The 22,456-nt window shown below is 38.2% G+C and overlaps 1 protein-coding gene across 2 annotated transcripts; it reads left to right on the top strand.

The window, feature by feature from the left end:
- The first annotated feature begins 399 nt into the window (after nucleotides 1-399).
- On the top strand, nucleotides 400-21,879 carry FAM174A (family with sequence similarity 174 member A). 2 transcript variants are annotated; one of them, XM_054283114.1, is made up of 3 exons: nucleotides 400-710; nucleotides 5,363-5,497; nucleotides 21,393-21,879. In XM_054283114.1, the coding sequence occupies exons 1-3, from the start codon at nucleotides 400-402 to the stop codon at nucleotides 21,433-21,435; spliced, it is 489 nt and encodes a 162-aa protein (XP_054139089.1). In that variant the 3' UTR covers nucleotides 21,436-21,879. The 2 variants fall into 2 exon arrangements, with proteins under 2 accessions (XP_054139089.1, XP_054139098.1); XM_054283123.1 differs by lacking the exon at nucleotides 21,393-21,879 and adding an exon at nucleotides 8,971-10,843.
- Nucleotides 21,880-22,456: the final 577 nt, after the last annotated feature.

The following is a 22,456-nucleotide window of genomic DNA, read 5'->3' as shown; positions in this document are numbered from 1 at the left end:
AGATAAGCGAGGACACATCGGGCCACTGGAGCCGCCCATGTGAAGGCGACATTGGGAAGTGGCTGCCACGGAGTCTCGTAAATGGTCACTCTGGGAAGTTTCTTTAACATTTCTGCTTTCACTAAAGTCAGTTATAAAATTTCTGTTCTTTTGAACACAGAATCAGGGTAAAACAGAGGACTGGTTAAAAAAATATCCCGCCTTAAATTTGTTACATTCGAAATAGCCCCTCACTCGCCCCCAAGCGCTGCTGACCATCCAGACAAAAAGAGGGGGACCCACGAAAGAAATGTGGCGACACGGAGAGGGAATGGAGAAGCTTCCGCTTCCGGCGGCCTCACTGACGGCGACAGGGCCCAGCCGCACTACGCGGCCGTAGTGGGCGGGAGGCAGGGAGAGATGCGGTCGCCGACGCTGCCGCAGCTCTTGGTGGGGCCGCTGCTGGTGTTGCTGGTGCTGCTGGAGGCCGCCCGCTGCGCGGAGGCTGCGGCCCCTCGCCCCCGGGACGCCACCACCGCTTCCCCACGCTCAACGGAGGCGGCCAGCGGGGCCTCCACGCGTAGCAGCAGCAACAGTAGTAGCAGCAGCAGCCGCCTGGCCGAGGTGTCGGCGCCGCCCGAGCAGGGCCAGCCCATGACCCAGCGCGCCCTGTCCGTGCTGGTTCTGGCCAGCGCCGCCCTCATCGTCTACTTCGTGATCCGGACCGTGCGGTGAGGGCGATGAGCGGGCGTGTGGGCGCGGGGGCCGCAGCTACGCGGCTGGGGCTCCGGAGCGTGTCGGCCCCGCGCCTCCTGAGGGGCCGGTCAGTAGCGCCAGACTGCTCTGGGAAGCTCCCGGTACCGCCTCCCCGGTGTGGGCGGGGAGCAGTTCGGTCTGCTCGGCTCACGTCGCCGAGAACCGCGCATCATTGTTGGGCCTTTCCCGTCTCCATCCTGTGCCCTTCGGGTGGACTTGTCACTGCTGGCATCCGTCAGCCCACCTAAATTTACTTTGTTTGTTCTTAGAGTGATTTTTGACCAGTTTGCAAACTTCTGTATCGCCAAACTACCAAAGTTGTCCTCCCCTCCTTTGTCAATAAACAGTTTTCTTCTATGCTTTCTTTCACAGTTAAATTAATCTATTTTGTGTCTTTTAAAGAAAGCTTATGAAGCTTGCTACCACTTAGCTGCCTTTCTGTTTCTCATGGAAAATACTCTCCATGTAGCTCAGTGCTTGCACAGTGTTTGTCCCTGTATTTTTTTTTAGGTCCTGGTAGTTTTACTTCTCTCTCTCATGCTTTAATAACTTGAATTCTTCAGAGCAATGCCCAAATATATGATTATGCATAAAGCACCTCAGTTATGGAGCAAGTTCTCCATGTACTTTTCATTACATTTAGATATACCCATTGTGTCTAATATCTGCATCATTTAGTTTAGAAAGGCAGTTGAAGGACTGTTTTTTGTATGTCATGTACTAAGATATGCAGTCCAAGTAAACTAGGATATTTTGATTGTTCCATGCATCTTGCAAATCACTCTTGAGAAGCCTTGAGGGCAGTTATCGGTGTTAGTGTGTCTTGTAACACCAGCCTGTTGGATTTGGAGATGTGAGTAGTGCTGTTGAAAGGCCAAATAAATAAATACATAAAAGTCTGTCATTGGAGGAGCTGGAGAGGAAAATGATCATCTATTGTCATTATGTTCTGGATGAGTGGTAGTTACTTGATATTCTGGTTTTGGTAGTAGGATGCTGTTCTGCATTTGCAACTAGAGTGCTGCCTTCTAGGTGCTACTGTAAACTGGAAGCTTTACTTTATTCACATTATTCTGTAATTCTGTGGCATCTTGCTTCTGAACTTTAGAATAGGTAAATTGCATATTTTTGAATTTGAACTTGTAGCTGAAATGTTCTTGCAGTGGTTATATAAGAAATATAAGGATTAAGTGCAAATGACCCATTTTTTCGGATAGGTTTCCTTGGCATGAGGACATATCTTATTGTAAGACATAAAAACTTTTTGCAAAATTTCTATCAAGCTGCCAGCCCAGTGGATGAAGGGAAGAAAATGAGTGTAGCATTTCTGGATTTTAGTAAGGCTTTTGGTGCTGTTCTTCACAGTATCCTTCTGGACAAGTTCTGCGGCTGTGGGGTGAGTAAATTTGCGGTGCACTGGTAGAAGAGACAGCTGAATGACAGGGCTTATAGGGTTGTAGTGAGGATCAGTGCATCAGGCTGGTGCCCAGTCACCAGTGTTGCTCCTCAGTGCTCAGTTCTAGGGCCAGCTTTGCTCAGTACTCTTATCTGGAGACAGGAGTTGAATTGGCAATTAGCAACTTTGTGGATGATGCCAAACTGGGAGGTGCAGTAGGCTCTCTCAAGGTGTGAGAGGCCTTGCATAGGGATCTAGATAGATTGGCGCATTGGGCATTTACCAGTGGCAGGACATATAACAAGAACAAAAGCGGGACACTGGTTTTACGTGGGAGAGAAGCGCCTGCAGAGCAGCCATGCATAGAGGGATCTCAAGCTGACAGCAAGCTCAAATATGAGCCAACATGTGCAACTTCACCCTTGGGTGGTTCTCACAAAGCACAACTAAACAGTCAAGGGAGGAGATTGTCCAACTTTATTCAACATTGTCATGGCCTTCTTGTGAGTAACGGTGTGCAGAGTAAGTAGCACACCAAGGCACATGAATACAACCAGACTGGGGAACCAAGCTGATTAAAGAGTTGGAAGGCCTGTCCTGTTGAGGAGCGGCTGAGGATTGAGTTGGTCTACTTTGGAATAGAAAAGGCCTGAGCGGTGACCTCATTGCTCCCTGAGGTTCCCATGATCCCTGAGGAAGGAGATGCTTATCCCTTCCTGCTGACATCCATCTACAGGATGCATGGGAATGATTCATAGTTGCACCAAGAGAGGTATAAATTGGATGTTAGGAAGCATTTTTTTACTGGCAGGGTGGTCAGTGACTGGAACAAGCTTCTTAGAAAGGGGATCAGTGTTTAAGATGCATTTGGACAATACCCATGGTATCATGCTTTAAATTTTGGGTTGATCAGGCAGTTGACTTGATAGTAGTTGTAGGTCCCTTCCAACTGAGCAGTTGACAGTCACAGAGTAGAAGATCTTTTGTTAACACTCAGGACACTGCTTTAGAGTCATGGCTGTGAGCATACATGCATGTTGCATAAGCATCTCCAGTATTCCTGTTGCTGTAATTTTTAAACTACTACTTAGATAGAGAAGGGTTTGAGTCTCAAGTAATTAGTGTATCTTTTTTCAACAGGATTTGCTTGAATCTAAAATCTGTGATAGCTTTGTGATAAGTTTTATTTGCTTTTTCTACCATCTAGACATTTGCTATAATTGTCTTAGGTCACTCTTAAATCACAGTAGCTACTCACTTTCCATTTTAACCCATTAAGGGGAAAAGATAAAATGTAAAGTGAGATTGACAGAAATACTGACTGTATGAATAGCATGTACTACCTCTTCTTAATTTCTTTTTTTGTGTATGTGTTTAAAATAGTTTCTTATCTGCTAGGATATCCACAATGCTTGTCCTAGTTCCAATTGCTTAACCTCTACTTTAGTGAAAACCAAAAGGCACAATATGTAAGAAACAACCCTATTTTTCATCATACTGTTATCTTAAAAGTTTTAGAATTTTGTTCTACTTGGTGCTTTGTAGTGTACAACTTCTTTCTATGTTGAGGAATAAAGAACAGATGAAATAAATGAAGAACTTGGAAGGGACTATGTCTTGGACTGAAAGGTGAAAATTTTGGTTTTGGTAGTAGTCAGCTTTAAATGAAAAAGCTGGGTATTTTGTTCTGGTCTAAAGCAGTTAAATGCCTGGGATAATAGTTGCTGCATTTTCATGTCAGTTGAGAGTGGAGGAAATGGCCGTGTTGATTATTTCTTATAACATCAGAAATTTGAGAACTTTGAAGAATGGTATGTACTTTACCTCTTTCCTCTTTCCCATTCTTACAAGGTTACATTTACTTCTCAATTCCAAAAGGAGATATATTTTATAGTTTGGTATATATAAAAGATATACTATATTTTATAGTATAGTGAAAAGATAAACCAAGATTGAATGCTGTTGTGTGTTCTTTCAAGGTAGACTGGAGTTTCAGGACAGGATTGGAAGCTGAGAATCTCAGTATTGTATTTGATACCTCTTACAAGATAGGTAAAATGCTCCCTAAATGTGGGACAGAGAGGTCACTATGCACAGTATACAATAATATAATGTATTATGCGTAGTATTATAGCAATACTAGAATATTGTAATATATTAGTAATTTTTTTTATATTCGCTCGGAAATACTCTGTGTTGAAGTTCCTGAATGTTGTAAACATGTTTGGTAGGCACCTAGCTTAAGGTTGCAAATTCTGGATTTTCTAAATGAATGACCTGTTACCACCTTTGTGTTTAGCACTAAGTACCTAGACACAAATTATTTCCCTTTTTTTTAAGTCCTATAGCTTTCATGTAATTGTTAGCCAGTTACTGAAAATGACTCTGTCAGCATTCTGTAAACAGATGTCTTTGCACAGTGTTTGGTGAGTGGCTATTGGTCTGAGCTCTGGAACTTCAGCAAGGCTTGTTCCATGAGTTAAAGAGTAGTTCTGGAAAGTCAAATGGAATGGTTCATTGTGTGACTGATGCACAGGGGATCCAGGCCCATGCAGCAAAACTGTGGAGAGTGACAAAAGCAGATGCACAGTCTGCTTGTCTATGATAAGCACTGTGCCTTAATCCTGAAAAGAGGAATTACTGCCTCTTCCTTCCATACTTTGTGAAGCAGACAAGACATTGACTCTACAAGATCTGTCTTATTCAAAAGTGTAATTATAGGCAATTTTTAAAACTTGATATCTATAAAAAAAGGTCACAAATTATAATAAAAATTTCTAGTGTCAGCCATTACTTTTGTTACAAGTTATAGCTTTGCTATATAGCTGTGTTTGGTTTCTACCTGATTTGATCTGCTATTATTTACAGATGTGTAAGACACATAGAGAATATGTAGCAAAGCAATTTTTTTCTCAGTAGAAGTATGTTTGAAGTATGCTTTTGCATATTTTTTTATGTGGCTCTTATATTTAGATGCTAAGTGCCATTTTGTATTCACTGCATTAATCCTGTACAAAACTACAGATGACACTCTTAGTGGCCTTAATAATTTCATGTAAACTGTTGACGCTTAAAATTTTCTGACCTCTGAATTTCATAGAGCTAAGTGTGTACGCTTGTCATAGGTTTTAGAAAACTTACTCTAATTATCAATATAGCAGTATTTTACATTATTGGATCAGAAAGTAGGAAAAGATTTCCATTACTTGAATGTTCTAAAATACTTTTCAGGCTCAGAAGGCAAAATAGAAAAACCCGAAGATATGGAGTTTTGGATATGAACATAGAAAACATGGAGCTGACTCCATTAGAACAAGATGATGATGATGATGATACAACACTGTTTGATGCCAGCCATCCTCGAAGGTTTGTATTTAGAACCTGAATGTACTTCTAGCCATAGAAGTGAAGGAGTGTGGGTGATAAGCAGTTTTCTGAAAAAGCTCACTACTCTGTTTCATATGCATAGTTGGAGAAGGGATGTCAAGATCACTTGAATTTTAAATGGGCAAGAATTTAGTGGGCAAGAAGATAAACACCATTTGTCTTCAACATGTGTGTTCCAGAGAAATTCGGAGGAAGGTAGGATACTTTTGTTACAAAGAGTGTCGCTGAAGTTAATGTTAAGTCAACAGCTAGCTTTTATCTTTCTCTTTTCTTTTTTTTTTTTTCCTCATTTAAATGCTCCTCAGTTTTTCCTGTGTATTTTCACCTATGAGTTCTCCTTCAAGCAGCTTTGCTTCATTCTTCTTTGTTATGGCTAAAGTAGTCAGCAGCTGGTGATGATCCTGCACCAGATTTTACATTTGGTACTGCTGCACTGAAAGATTCGTATTCTTAAGCTATTCTCGGAAATTTTTTAGATACTGGAAAATTTTGTTGTATTTTGTTTGAACTTCCAAACCCAAATTTTGTTTGAGCTTTCATTCTGTTTCCTTAGTGTCCTTAAACATAATAAATTAAAATTTAAATTTATGCAATTCATACTTAAATTTTTCCTTATTGAGTAATGCCATCACATTGCATGTGTGAAGATGCAGTAAAAATAGTTGATGGGATTGTCATAGCTCATAGTAAGGGCTACTTGACTATTGTCAAGTTAGTATCAGAAGAGATCAGACGAGTTCTTCCAGTCACAACAAGTAATTGATTCACACTGCTTAATGTGAAATCAGATTCAGATCTCAAGCAAGTTGGATAAATGCAATACATGATGTCTCGGATTAAAAGTGAGTCAGGTGTTCTACAGTTTATCAGGAGGAAATTTGTATGCAGTTCCGGCACTTGAAGAGAAATGTTCAGTCTTCTTTAACTTTGTCGCCTTAATGGGAATCTTTCTGATTTAATTGTTCTCATAAGTCGAAGCCTCTCTTGTTTTTTTCTCTCCCATACAATAGATTAAAATAGCTAGAGAATCTCTACTTAGCATTCCTCTGCATTTTAAAATTATGTGACGTTTACCATTACCCTTTGTTACTAGTCTTGTTCCAGTACATATATATATATTATACATATATAATATATTTATTATACATATATAATATATATATTTACATATGTGTATACACTCACACATATGTAAAATATAATTGCTATTGTCACATTATATCCAAGAATTCCCTCAATGTCTTCCTTAAATCTTTTAGCTTCTCTTGTAATTCAGCATACTTGTTGATGTTAAGGTATTTGTTGATAAGTTAATGTGATACTCTTTATAAATGCCTATTTACAGGAGTATCAGCTATATTTTTTAGCAGGAAGTAAAATGATAATCTAGGTAGTCATCATTAACAAACAGTATTACACAATTACAACTTTCGGAGAGCCTATTTCTGATTTTTCTGCCTTCCTGTTTCCTAAATACTTCATTTTGAAGGAGAAGAAAAATTTGTTGAAGTATTTCATAGTAGAAGTATCTAAACTGTTGTTTCAATAGTGCTCTGAAAGTTTGTGCCTAAATTATTGAAGTTCTTGTTTTGATACTGGGAACTCAGGAAAACAAGGACTTCAGTTAGATTTAGTGAAGATGGTGAATTTTCTCTGTTTTTGTATATTGATATCTTCCTGTGTTCTCTTTTATGGGGAGAAGCTCATAAAATTTTAAGAGCTACTTTTTATTTGAAGTAGTGTTCATGGGTAGGATGAAAGCAGGGCTGAACAATGTGAATTTACTCCACAAATCTCTGTACAGCAGCTTGATAAAATGGTGTTCAAACTTTGCAAAGATACATCCATCATTGCTGGGAGGATAGTTTGAAAACTAGAGTGCTTGAATTATTTTATTTTTTTAATCTTGATTGGGAATGTACTTTATAAGGTAATTTATTGCACCCTTGTTTCAACCTGTTTGCATCTGAACTGAAGCTTAGTAATCAGTCTTCATGTTGCTGCTTAAGCACAATGGCCAAAGGGAATACAAAATACCTAAGTAAGCAAAGAAACTTGATGCTGAGGACAACATCATGAAAATGATACTCACATATTCTTGGGAGGTGTCATTACACTTTGTTCTGACATTTATAGTAATTCAGAGTTATGGTTGATTGGGGTTTTTTTAAGATAGCTTAAATACATAGTCAGGCCTGGAACCTGGAAACAAGGAAGAGAAGCTTTTGGTAAATGAAATTTTTTTGAGTTTAGTGCTTTGTTAAGTAAAGAACAGTTGCAATTTTACTTTACTTAGACTCAACAGTTGAGCTGATTTACTGCTTAAGTTTCTTTCCCTTGTAATATAAGGCACCAAAAAACATAGCAGTTACAGGAAATTCTTATCTCCATGTTAATTTATATTTGTTAGTGACACCAAAGTAGTCAAGTTTTGGTATATATAAAAAAGTATTGTTTTATATATAAAATATGTCTTTTTTCCTAATTTCTTTGTGACCTGTTAAAAGACTGTAGTGGCACCTGGTCTGTTTTCATTTTTCTTGCTTGCAAATATTAAGCTTTTTTTAAGGTAATACTCTACTCTAAATAGTATGCCTATATTAGAAATCCCTGTAGGCTTATTTTGGGTTAGCTGTTAACTGTATTAGACCCTTTGCAGGACTAGGTAGAGAAACTGGCTTCTCTCCTAAAAATCACCATAGTAATGTTAGTGTGTCCAGATACATTACTGCTTTCAAGGGTTGCTGTTTTCTTTCGGAGTTGTATGAAAAAAGGTCCCCAGTGCCCTCCACTGTAGCATAGACACAATTTAAGTGTACTCCCACTGTCATCATCATCCATGTTACTAGTCTCTGTGCTGCAGCTGTTTACCAAAACAGTGGGTTTTAGCCAGTTTGCTCAATAGCTTATTATTAAATGCCCAAGTGTGAAATTCTGGCCTTTGGTCTCTCGAATACAACTTTACATACGTGCTAACAGAGGAACAGTATACTATTAGCACATGTTTGTTTTTCAAATTTATATCACACTACTGGTTTACAATCCTCATTTTATGACTTCACATAGAACCTACTTGGTCAGTGCTGCAAGTCACAAGGAGAAAAATTTACTCAATTTATTTGTAGTATTCCATAACTGAAATGCTACTAAGACTTGCCAGAGTTTCACTAGGAACTCAGGAGCCTTGAGGATTCAAAAATATATTCATCATGGTAAATCCCTTTTTATTTTTGTAAATGAGTTTTCTCTCTATTTGGAAAGGCTAAATGAATGCAGGTTTATGGTACTTTGCTTCACAGTAATATGGTAACTGTGAGTTTTTCCAGTCAAATTTAATTATAAAATGTCACGTCTCTCTGGGTTCTTTCATAATGTGTCATCTTTAAAAATGTAGGCTAAATTCACCTTGAAACAGGGCATTCAGATTAATGCATCTGTTTCTTCTATTGTAGAGAAGTACGTGCCTTTCATTGAAAGAACCTTATCTTAGAACCAGAGAAGGAGACTGCTTCATGGGAGAAATAAGAAGCAAGAGGGTATGCAAGTGGGGGGAACTAATTTAATTTGTGTATTTTGGCATCCTTAATATCTTGCAATAAGTAATGTATCAATTTGTTGTATCTTTTTGTATATAGAGATTCTCAATATGTAGCTTAGGGGGAGAGAGTACTAACTGTGATAAGATAAAAACCTATTTAAAATGGAGAATCCTTGTAAAACAGGGTATTTTTTGCTTGTTAGAAGTCTTGTATGCCATTAAGCATGGTATACAGTTTTTTTCCTACAGTAACCTGGAATGTTAATTTTTTCTTCTGATATTAAATTGTAAGTAAATAAAGCCACTGTGGAACTTCTCAGAATTGTTAGAACACGATTTTTATTGAGTAGATGATTTACTGTTTACCAATAAAAAGCCAAACCACTGCCTTCTGTGTTGAGAATTTAAACAACTGAATTAACATGTTTTGTTCATGTAAACTTCAGTGAAAAAATAAAATGTGTTTACAGTGCTCCTAGCATTTAGTATGATGCTCCAACACTATACGTTTTAAGGATACTTGGGATATTAATATAATTATGTAAAACATGGTATTGCAACATCTTCTTGCTGTTGAGACTCCTTATTGCAACTGTTGAGTTAATTTTTTGTGAGATCTGTCTTCAACTTGTGTGAACAGATGTGGCTCAGTGACTTTAGGATCTTGCTGTGTGATGTCAGTATTCAGACCTGTAGTGAAGCAGAGGTAAGCCTTTGGGAAAATTCTAAATATTCTGTAACTCTAAAATGAAACACTGACATCAGAAGCAGCTGTTACTGAAATGTGTGGTAGTACTTTCATGAATGTAGTCAACACAGAGCAGTTCTGTTTAGTTTTTGGCTAGTGCCATAAAAATTAGAACAGTCTTTAAGACCTGGAAGATACACTTTTTTAAATGTGTTGCAGTTTCCACCATAATCCTGATAATGTAAACAAAATGTTCAAATTCTAGTTTAGAATTAATGTGTAATTTTTTGCTAATTCCTTATATCCATATATTTCAAGGCATAAGCTTTCTACAGCAGTATTGGTGGGGTTGACTATGTATCCTAAAAGTGCCTGAGTTATGGGTTACAGGGAAAGAGGAATAATTTTTCCTGATTCTTCACCCTCTTGGTGTTTGAACAAAATTGGAGTACCTTTCTTTGAGGTCATTTCAACAGTGACAGGGTGGGGAGGGAGTCTGCTGTAGATTTTCTTTACTTCTGCCAACTGATCTGTTATATTGAAACCTTCTTACTGCACTAAGAATAGCTCAGATGAGGTCAAATCAGCCGCCCAAGGTAATTTTCACCTACAGCTGCCCACGTGCCACATACAGCTAGGAAATAGATTGTATTTATAATAAATGTAAGGTTTTATTTTGCTTCCTGTTGTATCTAACTTTTTTCTGCTTACATGTAAAGATAAAACTGAAATGGAACTACAACACTAATTCTTGGAACTGCTTAGTTGAGGAATGTGGAGACTTAGTAAAGAATAACTGGGTTGTAGACTGCAGGTGAGAGAACCGTGAATGATAGAAGGCAAAGTATGCTGTTTCCGTATATAGAGGGGACCATCAATGTTAAACTAAACATAAGTGAAATCTTTCAGAAGTATAGACTGTCTTCCTGACATCCTGGAATTCAAACCTGTAGAATCTTTCTAGGCTTTGAGCCACTCTGAAGAGGTGTTATGCACAGATATTTGAACTGTTTAAGCAAGTTAAAATCACTGGAAATGCAATCAATCTTTAAGCTCTTGTATATGCTGCAGGTAAACTTTGATGTTTTTCTGCAGAAAAAAATAAAATTGAGCAGATTGTTTATGTTTCCAAACAAATTTTGTGATGGAAAATTAAAACCAGCCACAAATTTTCTCAAAAATTTTATAGAGACTTCTTTCACCAATGCCTCCAAAATTATGAGGCTCTATTTACAGGAAAACCATCTGTAAAGCAATCATACGACTGGTATGGAGTTTTAGGAACAGTTTTGATTTCTGATATGTCCAATACCATGTGGTTGATGGAGCAAGCTTCCTTGGCCTTACTCAGCTTGTATGTAATTTAAGTAGCTGAATTGGTTGTCATTGCATTTGCAGACACTCGTAAGAAAATAATAATGGTTTTGTATATCTTGGTCTTAACTGTTGGAAATTGCAGCTGTGAGTTATGTACAGCCTCTGTTGATAGGGGTAACACCATCAGTACCATTTCCATCTACTTCTGAAAAGCTGTTCTTAGAGCTGTTCTGACATACTGTCAAAAATTTGGTAAAGAATATGCCCCCACAGAGGCCAGTAACTGACCCATACATAAACAGAACTGAAGTTTATTTATCACTTTAAAAAAATGACCACAAGTAATTATGAAATGTGTAACTAAGTAGCTGTGTATGGAAAATTTTATCCCCATTTGAACTAAAATATTAATAGGCTAGTAAAGAATGTGAGGTGATCTGCTGGTGTAAAACTCCTTGAAGATAGGAGATAGCCCCAGTTTAATGAGAAATAAACTGGGAGAGAGGATAGATTTTTTTTTTAATAACTTGAATTTCTGAAGAGAGAAGATGGAATGTGGAGAAGAATCTTGGAAAATTGAAAAAAGAATAATGTTTAAAGATACTTTTACAAGTTTTACAGTATTAAGGCTATCACAGCATATCTATTACTGTATGTTAGGGCTTTGTTACTTTTTTTCCTTCGCTACTGTAATTTGAGGCACAGCTTGCACAAGAATATGTAGTTCCTGATCAAGTCTGAATATATTAGTTCAGTGCATTGATAGGATAATGGAGCAGGCACCCTGTGATACCATGAAGGAATCCAAGCACGAGAAATCCATGTGACTGAAGAGGCAGAAAGCATTTTTATTTTTTGTGTTGACCAGTAAGAGCCAGGAACAATCTTTTAATATGTAAGCCAACTGAAAAACTTTAGCCTCAAAAGACCCAGTATGAGTGGACTGCTTCATAGTTTCAGAATAGACTTCTGTTTGCTACAGGTATCTTGTTTCATGGTACTACTGATGATGGTATTCCAAACTGTTATCTATTAAACCTCTGCAGAATTGATCCAACGCTCTGGGGTGGTGTCGTCTGATGAGATTTTTGTGTGATTTTTCTCTGTCCAAGTGGCTTGCACGGTATTTAGTTTCCATCTTGAAACATTCTTATTTTAAGAAATTATAAAACAAGAAGATTTCTTCAAGGTATTATCAGGATGGATGGATAAGTTTAAGATTTTACTACAAGATACAGGGAAAGTTCTTAAATCATGAAATCTTTTGGGTGTAATTTCCTGATTTCTTCAGCTGGGAAAGTATGAGCCTATATTTTTGACATAAGCCTTTTCAAAGCTTAAGACAGTATGCTTTGTATAAAATGCAACATATAATGTTTTCCTAAGTGTGGACATATGAATCAAATGCACAGTAAGTAAATTTGCTGTTGCAACTAATCTAGGAGGAGCTGTGAGCTCAAGGGTAGAGGGACCTTACAGATCTGATTAGACTATAGAGCAGGATCACCAGATGTATGAAATTTAAAAAAGAGCAAGTGTCGGATTCTCCAAATGAAATGAGATAATAATACATACAAACTGGGGGACAAGAGGCTGAAGAGCAGCCCTGCAGAAAGATATCTGAGGATTTGAGTTAATGGCAAGTTGAAAAGGAGTCAGCAGCACCCTGGCAGGCAGTAGCCTTTCCTTGAGGGACTTCAACCGCAGGGAGGAGTGACCCATACTGCAGCAGTTTGGGGAGGGCCAACTGTGTCCTGGGGTGCATCTGGGCAAGGGCAGGGGAGGGGCTTGTCCCACTCTGCTCTGTTTTGAGCACCATAATATGAGAAGGACAGGCAACTGTTGCTTTGTTCAGCTTGGAAAAGAGAAGGCAGCAGGCTAGAGGGGCAGCAGAGTGGGAGATGCTGTCGTCTCTCCTGACCAGTGAAAGGGGATGGGAATGAGGTTGCATCCTGTGCAGTTCAGGTTGGACGTTGGTGTAGTCTGGGTTCAAAAGTTACGCCAGTTCCTTTTGATACCTATTTGTATCAATCTAGGTATATGGGCACTTTGTTTATCAATTTTCTTTCCTAAGTTTAGTCCTCTTTAATAGAAACGTTCATTCATGCTTCAGTAAACTTGGTCCATAAACACAGAGGGTGAAAAAGTACACATTCTCACCCAAGCATTTAATTGTTCATGTTTTAAAGAAAAGTTAGTTTCAGTTCACCAGCTGACTGGATCATGCATTGTATAAAGAAGTACTCATTTTTAAGAAACAAATTCTTTATTACTCCACAGCTTTTTCTTAAAAAAAGAAAATAAATCCAGTCAAAAGTCTGTAGGTAAGGTAAATGGCATTTATGAAGAATGTTAAAGAAACTTCTTCAAGAGATTACATTATTGAAAGGTCTGATTGCCACATTTTGAGCCTTGGGAGATTTCATAGGGAATATGTTTGCGCTGGTGTTACTCCTTTTACCTGCCTTGGGCATTGTCCAAAAAGAGATGTGTGACTTCGTAGATTTCTATTCAGACCAAACACAGTCATTTTTATTCTGTGCTCTGATAGAGTCCAAAAGCCTCTCATCTTTCTAAAGAGAAAACACAGTTTTTCAAAGATAAAATTTTACAAATTAAACCTGCTGAATCAAAGCAGACATACATCAGCATTTTTGTGATGTTTCTGAGAGTTAATAGTACACTTGCAGTAAGAAGATTGCTCAGATAGGTGGTGAAATTTAATTCGAAGTTTCACTGTCCAGTTTCACTGTCCATTCTATCAGATCTTTAATTTTGCCTTTCCTGATATGAAATCTAAATTTTGTTTCTAGTAATTTTAAGCCTATTGCCCTGAAACTATAGTGAAGGGTAAAAAGAGCTTTGTTCTATTGCAGATCTGCCACTTCTTTCAAGATCATTATATTGATCCATCTTGTCTGAACAAGACACCCTCAGTTTCTTTTCTCTTCTATTGGTTTTGCATTGGTTTTTGGTAGGAGGGGGTGCTACAGGGGTGGCTCCTGTGAGAAAGTGCTAGAAGCTTCCGTCACGTTCGGCAGTGCCAATCCCTGGTGTCTACAAAGATAAACATGCTGGCCAAGCCTGGGCCAGTTAAAAATGGTGGTAATGCCTCTGTGATAACACATTTAAGAAGAAAGATAAACAAAAAATTGTTGAACAGTTTTAATTCCAGCCAGAGGAGAGCCGGATGAGAACATGTGAGAAGACCAACTATGCAGACCATAAGGTCAGTGGAGGAGGAGATGGAGGAGGTGCACCAGGTGCTGGAGCTGAGATTCATCTGCAGGTTGTGATGAAGACCATGGTGAAGCAGCTGTGTCCCTGTAGCCCATGGAGGTCCATGGGCATGCAGAGATCCACCTGCAGCCCATGGAAGAGCCCTCACCAAAGCAGGTGGATGTCTGGGAGGGAGTTGTGATCCTGTGGGAGATCTGTGCTGGAGTAGCCTTTCCTTGAGGGACTTCAACCCCAGGGAGGAGTGACCCATACTGCAGCAGTTTGGGGAGGATAGCTGCCTGTGGGGTGGACTCACATTGCAGCAGTTCGCAGAGAGCTGTTGCTTGTGAGATGGAGTGACATCAGAGAAGTTCACGGAGAACTGGGAGAGTCCCCATGATGTATCAGTGGAATGGCTTCTCTTCCTGAGCAGCAGGAGAAGCCACAGGAGATGAGCTGAACATAACCCCCATTCCACGTCTCCTTGCACTGCTGGGGTAGGAGATAGAGATAAGAAAGACGCAGGGGTGGGGTGAAGGTGGTTTTAAGGGCTTGTTTTACTTCTCATTATCTTGCTCTGATTTTTTTTTTTTTTTTGTAAGTAATAAATTCACCTAATATCCCTAAGCTGAGCCTGTTTTGCCCATGATGGTATTTGATGAGGGGTCTTTCCTGGTCCTTATCTCAACTCCTGAACTCTTTGTTATATTTTCTCTCCTGTGTCCAGCTGCAGAGGGAAATTAATGAACAGCTTTCATTGGTGCCTGCCATTTGGCCCAGGTTGATCCACAACAACCTCCCAAGATAGTTTTTGACAAGCCTGCTTAGTATGCCTGCAAATCCTGCATCTAAGTTATCTATGATGACATTGAAGAGTACTGGGTCTGGAATGGAGGGCAGTCGAACCCCACTGGTGTCAGATCACCAGTCTCATGTCACCCTATTCATTGTCACCCACTGTGCCCAACCCACGAGCCAGTTGCTGTGCTTGTGATGATGTGTTCATCCAGCTGAATGCTGGACATTTTGTCCAGGACACTGTGAAAAACAGCATTGATGACTACTGAAATCCAAAACTATGATTACATTAACTGTCTTCCCTTGATCGATGAGGTGGAGAATCTTGTAATGAATGGGTATCAGAAGAACTTTCTCCTCATGAACCCATGCTGGCTGTGAATGATGACTGTGATGTCCTTCAGGTATTTTTTAATAACTCACAGAATAATCTTCTCCAGATTTTGCCAGGCATTGAAGTGAGGCTGACAGGTGGGTGGTTACAAGGGTCATTCCTCTTGCCCTTCTTGAAAATTGGGATGTTAGCCAGCTTTCAGTTATCTGGGGCCTTCTGTGATTCTATGTTTCTATGAGTATATGCTGATGGAAACACATACAAAGGTTGTGCAGCTGTCATACTTTTGGTCTTGAGTTGTATAAATAATTTCCCTTCTTCCTCTATCCATATAAAAGAAAAGTTACTAAATTTTCAATTTTAACTCTCTAAATAGCTTCAGTTGACTTAGAGCCTTAGATTTTGTAGCAGCTTCAGAACCATTTGATACTAGAAAGTAAATGCAGGTAATAGGACTCTAAATTTAATATGGGTATTAATAATGGGTACATTATTATGGGTAATAATGTACCCATAATTAATATGAGTACGCATCTGCTTTATATCTGCAAGTAGGATAGATGTTCTAGGCCTTGTTCTGTCCAAGCTGGACATGACAGCATTCATTTTCCCAGAGGCAATGTAAGACCAGGGCTTATTTGCCTAAGCAGCTGTGGTGCTTCTGGTCCAGTTTTTTATGTTTTCCACTAACATACCATGAAATACCTGAACACCAGTAGCGATATTGATTTAACTGAAGTATTTGTAGTCTTTTGGATATAAGTAGTAGATAGTCATTAAGATTTTAATTTATAATATTGGTAACTCTAGCTGTCCCCAAGAAAAACCCTTAAATTCACTTGTGTTGGGGTAAGTTTCAAGAAAAAGAAAGCTAAAGGAGGACATATTAAAAAATTGTAAATCATAAAATATGGTATTTATTTTTTTATTTGAATGCAAACTCTGTTGTCCTTGGTGCTGATACATGTCTTCAGTACCTATGAAACTGAAATATTTCCCTTATTTTTTAATATTGTAAATGCTGTTCTGCCCATTTGCATTACTAGATACCATAAATAAGAAATAAAATAATTTGTAATGTTTCAAATTTTAAATGAAAATTTTAAAAATCATGTTAGATTCAGTTTTGTTTTCTTTCTAAATTCATAAAAGGGCAAAATTATTATTAAAACCGCAAGTTTTGGGGTTTTATCTGTGTGTTGTTGCTGTGGTAACTGTTCTGTCACGTCAACTGTGGTCTTAAGTACAAAGTATAGTGAAAAAAATGTACCAATGCCCCTTATACCAAGGTGTGAGACTTGTCTTGAATATGACATTCCACAGCAAAATCTTGTTGAAACATTTAGGATTGTCTTTTGTTTCTTTTCTTGCAGCAAACACAAGTCCAGTTTTGGGTAGCATATGTACCATTCTCCAGTGAGCAAAAGCAAGGGAAGGCTAGTGTGAATATGTTTTATTCAGCAAAGTTAAATCTACAGCTTCTTAAAATCTTTCTGTGGTTAAATGGCAAGATGATAATAATTTCATATTTCCAGAATTAATTTGAATATTTTGTTCAGAAACTACTTAAAGTCTAAGACTGACAATGGACTACAAGCCTTTTATGTAGAAGCATTATAAACTTGGCTAATGCTTTACTATGAAGTTGCAACTCTTAATGGGTGAAAGAAGAGAGCATATGCTTTGTCCAAGGTTAGCCCTTGATCAACCACCATTTTGGGTTGTTAAATAGACTGACCTATTTTGACTGTTGCTGCATGTGTCAATAATGTCCTTTGCACTTTTCAAAACTGATGATACTTAATCCTAGAAATATTCGTGGCAGACTTCTCAGGGACTCTATGCCCATACACTGAAAGGCAACATCCCCTTAAAAATTCTGCATCAAGGCTTCCAAGTGTGTCTCTTTTCTTCCTAGCTAGTAATCAGGAATCTAGTTCCTATGTTGCTATTTAATCTCAGTAAGAGGTTATATGGAGGATATAGATGTGTTATAAAACTTAACTAGCATGGCAAAGTAATATTTTTTAGTTACTTCCACCATTGTGAAGTTTACAGAATAAACTGACCCCAGCAAGACATTCACTGGAGTGTTGATTGTGGGAAGAAGATGAGAGTTTCCCTTGCCTGTTGCAGAAATACAGGAGGAGGGTCAACATTCAGCCTGTATTGCCTGAATCTCAGTAATTCTGTTACCAACTATGGCAAAAACAGAAGTGTTCACAGGCTTTTCCCCTGAGGATATTTCTGAATAATGTCAGTGATATATCTGACAAAGATGTGTGGCAGGTATCCTATCATCATTGACAGAGCATCCATCTACTAACATTACCAGCCAAAACCAAGTGCCCACTTTGTTGGAGTTATTGCCAAACAGTGAAATATTCCTTCTGAAATACGTCACCTGACACTCTACTACTAACTCTGGCTAAGATGGCTGCTAGCCCAAGACTCTTTTTTTTCTTTATTTTGACTATTTGCTGTCAGACATCTTGGACTTCTCTTCAGCAGCAGTTCCTAAGCTGAATTGTAATCAGCCAGGCTTCCTCTTCCTTATCAAGCCAAGCACTCAAGAAACATATTTGATTTAGGATTTTGTGGATTTTTCCCCATGGCCAGTGTAACCCCAAAAAGGTCCCCTCTAGCCATTCTGTGAAGCTGCTGTGAAGAAAGGTTTAGTCAAAGCAGGCAACCTCTGTAAGCAACTCCGACTAACATGAGAGGACAGTAGCCTTCAGTTATAAACAACTATCAGTAGAGCATGGATGAACTGCTGCTAATATATTTTGTCCCCTTTTATTGTAAATTTAAGTATACTTTTGGCACTTTTAGCAATAAAGTAGTTGCGTGTTACAACATACAGTTTTTTTGTCTTAGGAAGGCATTTGTTTTCTTTCTGTCTGTGACTTGTAAATGCTGCATTTTATGATGTTCTGCTGTCAGCTTCTCAAGTACGAGCGGCTGTGTCCAGATCACTTAAAGGAACGTGAAATGAAATGGACTGCAGTGGAATATGAAGAGGCCTTTGAGGACTCATGAAAGAAATGGAAAGGTATCATTCAGAGGTGCTGTTAATGACTATATGAACCAAATTATTGCATTTTGCTGGACTATAAACATTTCCATGTCTTGCCTTCTTCCTTCTTTCCTCCTTCCTCTCTGCCTTCCTTTCTCTTTCAACAAGGAAACCCTCTTCTGTTGTTTAGTAAGTGCTGACAAGGAAACATATGCTTCCTATGAAAGGCTTTCCCAAGCACAATCACTATTCAGAATCAAAGTCAACCTGCCAGACACCAGGCTCTGGGTTTCCCATCCCTCATGTGTGCATGGGAATGCCTAGGGACTCAGTTCATGGTCACCTGGCAGAAATTAGGGACCCACTATTTCCAGTAGCATTGATGATTAGAATTGGAGCCATGTTAGCCACTGGAACAGTAGTAGTAACGTAATGCTGTTGACAGTGTTGTACTTGATGTCTCATGTTTGGAACAGGTGCCAATTTATCTCAGGAGACAACTGCTAGAGTTCTGACATGATACACAACAGTATTTACAGCCAGTATCTTCATGTGAGTGTGAATGAAACAGTTCTGCTGAGACACTGCTATGACCTCACTGTTCTTTTGATTGAGACTGCAGGCTCCCTGTGTTCATCACTGGATTTCTTTGTATAGGCCTGCATGATACGTGTCCTGAATTCTGTGGCACTTACACTAATATTTCAGGTGGTGCCACAGATCTTTGCTGTAACTACAAGATCTTTGTTGTACTACATTACACACAGATCTTTGTTGTACTACATTAACTGCCGTATTGAGCTACTATGAAGCTCATCCCTTCAACGTTAGTGTTGCTTGCTTCAGGACTGGAAGAAAAGCCTAGAAGATGGAGGCTGCTAAATTGAATAGAGCACCAGCTCCAAAAACTAGCTCAGGAATGCAACTTCTTGCATCCAGAAATTTATGGGCACAGAAGTTGAAGGGATCAGCCTGTATACCTGTAATTTTTTTTAAATGGTAGATGTAGGCTTAAAAACTGCCAGGTCAAAACTGCTCAGATAGCAGCTTAGTCTTTTTTTTTTTTTCTGACCAAGTTGCTACAGATTGAGTGACTGCCTCTCCCATGCTTTACTAGATGTCTCTTGAAATTCTGCTTGGTAAAAGCTCTACCTTATCTTTTTCCACCTTGTCAGTCATGGCAGTATACTGCCTCAGTGAGATGCATGTGGTCATTGAAGGTAAATGGGAGGTAGACCTTAAAAAACCAAGGTAGATGAGAGAGGAGCTGATGAGGAGGTGAGTTGGTAGTGAAAAGAGGCCCAGAAAAGACTTGCCCAACTTAAAGCAAATCTTGTAAATTTTGCCTTAAATCATGCCTTCTTCATCTCTCTTTAAATCTTGATTTAGTGGTCCTTCTGTGGTTTATTATTGTCGGTGTAAGTGAAGATATATTGATATTTTTCCATGTGGGAACATTTTGTGCATACAGTTTAAATGTGTAGCCTAAATAAACCCTTGAAAATAATGTCTAGATGCCCTATACATAGTTACTCAGGCACGCACAGGTCATTGGCTCATGTTTGTGACAGATTACTTTTTATAAGGTGAATGCATCTGTGTTAGCTCATTTTACATAGTTATTAGCACAGGCAGGTGGCAGATAATAACATTGTTATTTAAAAACTAGATTTGTTGTGAAGGAACAGTCTAGACATGATGGTTATATCTCATTACAATATATTTCATTCTCTTTTAAGGAGATAGATTCTTCTACATTGACAACTCAGTGTGCTAGGAGGAGATAGGGTTTACTTACAAGCTGTGTAAATATTTACTTCTAGAATAGCTGCACTACTCACAGCTTTGCCTTGCAATCTTCTTACTAAGCAATAATATTGATGCTTGTATCAAATGAATAAAGTTACCAAACACTTATTCATGTGCCTAATTTCCATGGAGGTCAGCTGGATTTAACTTGATGGCTAATGTCTGTGCTTAGCTTGAAGCATTTTAAGTTGTAGCAATGGAATTCCAGTTTGTCTGGAAGAATCAGGTAACTAGATCAGGTCGCTGCAATGCCATTCCCTGTTGAAAGTGTACAGGCAGACACCATACCCTGTTCATGTCAAGGAATTACGTACTTAATACTAAGTGAGCCTTATGACAGATCATAGAGTTCCGGCTTAATCTGAAGTGGGTGTACTTAAATAAAAATTTGCAACATATGAAGAACTTGCTAACCACTTTGATTACACGTGTTGCTCCACAGACATTCAGAAGGCCAGAAGCTTCAGTGTACAAAAAAGAGGAACACTTACTCAATTTAAAATTTACAGTTACATATTTAATGGTAGATTGCAGTATCAAAAAAATCAGTTACATGTGTTAAACATTATTCTTTGCTTTGTACTGAAGTAAAAATTTAATCAGTTTTTACAAGATAATAGGTTTTTTATATTGTCAAAAAGAAATTAATTTGCTTAAAGGTTCTTGTTTGCTATGAACCTCTGTATAAGGCAGAGGGAAATACTTACATGAATTCCTTAATATCTGTTTCAAGTCATCCTCACCATTGCCATAAGGTGGTGTTTTTAGTCTTCATGATCAGAAGTTTGGGGGGGTTTCTGCTGGCTTTCATTTACTAAGAGTATCAATGGTCTGGTTTTACACACTTGCTATTTTAAATATTAAATTTTAAATATAAACTTTTTAAAATAACATATTTGATCATTTAGTGGAGAATTGATTGTTAATATTTATAAAGGCAGTATTTCAAACAGAAGTCCTCTGACCCTTGTTGAGTTCTTTCATGGTTTGTGTATGTGCTGATTGCCTATCAAGCAGTTAGAATAGGTGAATTTACAACAAAAGATCAAGTGCTTAAATCTTTGGGAAAATACAGATTTTCTCAGCAACCTTATTTTAATTCTCTACACACATAATGATATTATTAGTGACTGTGTCGTCTTTTTCTTTCCACAGGATTTTTCTTGTTTACTGGAGGATGGAGAAAATTAATAAATAACCTTTCATTGTACTGTTTTCCTTACACATTTGCATGATTTAGGTCATATTCCAGTTTTCAAGTGTTGTTCTACATAAAGAGTGACTACTTTTTCCTTAGTTTTATTTCAAGACACCCACACCAATTGTGTCTTAGGCCTTCAAATGAATAAAAATCAAATCACTTTTCACAGAAACACCAGAAGTTCGTATTCTCACTCCACAGTTAAGGCACCAAGACCATGAGAAATTAAATTTTTACTGGTTTTCGTAAGTTTTCTTCAGTTAAAACAGCTAGAGATGATTTTCAAGGGTGTTGAAGCATTTCATATGTTCTGTGTATATGCTGGGTTTTTTTATTTTTGTGTTGTATGAGTTTTTATAGGCCCAGAATCCTAATTTGATTGATCAGCAAATGAGAACTACATTATGAATGGCAAAGTGGAAAAATTTTGAGTTAAAAGATTTCTTTGACATCACTTGGAGACTCAGTGGCAGATCTTGGAGCGGAATCAGTTTCTCTAGAGAATTGTTCAATTTTGTTTCTCTTTCTTTTTCCTTTTAGGCTTGAAATAAAGCACATAGATGTGTAATTTCCGTGCATACCTACTTCATTGCTCATTTGTACCGAGTCTTATATGCGAAATGAAGAGGGAAAAATACTTTCGAATTATGTAATTAAAGGCTGTACTGCAGTGATATGCACAAGGCGGCAACCTTCTGCTACTATGATTTAAGAGAAGTTATTTGTGTTTGGAGAACTGAGCTAGTATTCAGGAGTCAAAAAAAAAATCAAAACAAAAATCCCAACCAACCAACCAACCAACCAACCAACAAACCAACAACTTGGCAACTGTTAAATTTGCAGTTGTTTTGGAAGAGAATACTTTATTAAATACTTCTCTGCAGGAGGATGGATTTCGTTAAGGTTAGGGGATTTGCGATGAAGTTTTCGAGGATAAAACAGTCTTTCGAGTGTTTTCCACAGATTTCAATTTATTTCATTGTTCAAGAGCAAGTAATTCTGAATTGTTTTGCTTTGA

Source organism: Melozone crissalis, unplaced genomic scaffold (genome assembly GCF_028551555.1).
Source record: "Melozone crissalis strain CALT ecotype California unplaced genomic scaffold, PUWL_Pcris_2 ptg000005l_1, whole genome shotgun sequence".
NCBI classification, from domain to species: Eukaryota; Metazoa; Chordata; class Aves; order Passeriformes; family Passerellidae; genus Melozone; species Melozone crissalis.
The sequence above is the reverse complement of the archived record's forward strand: the minus strand, read 5'-3'. Positions and strand labels throughout refer to the sequence as shown.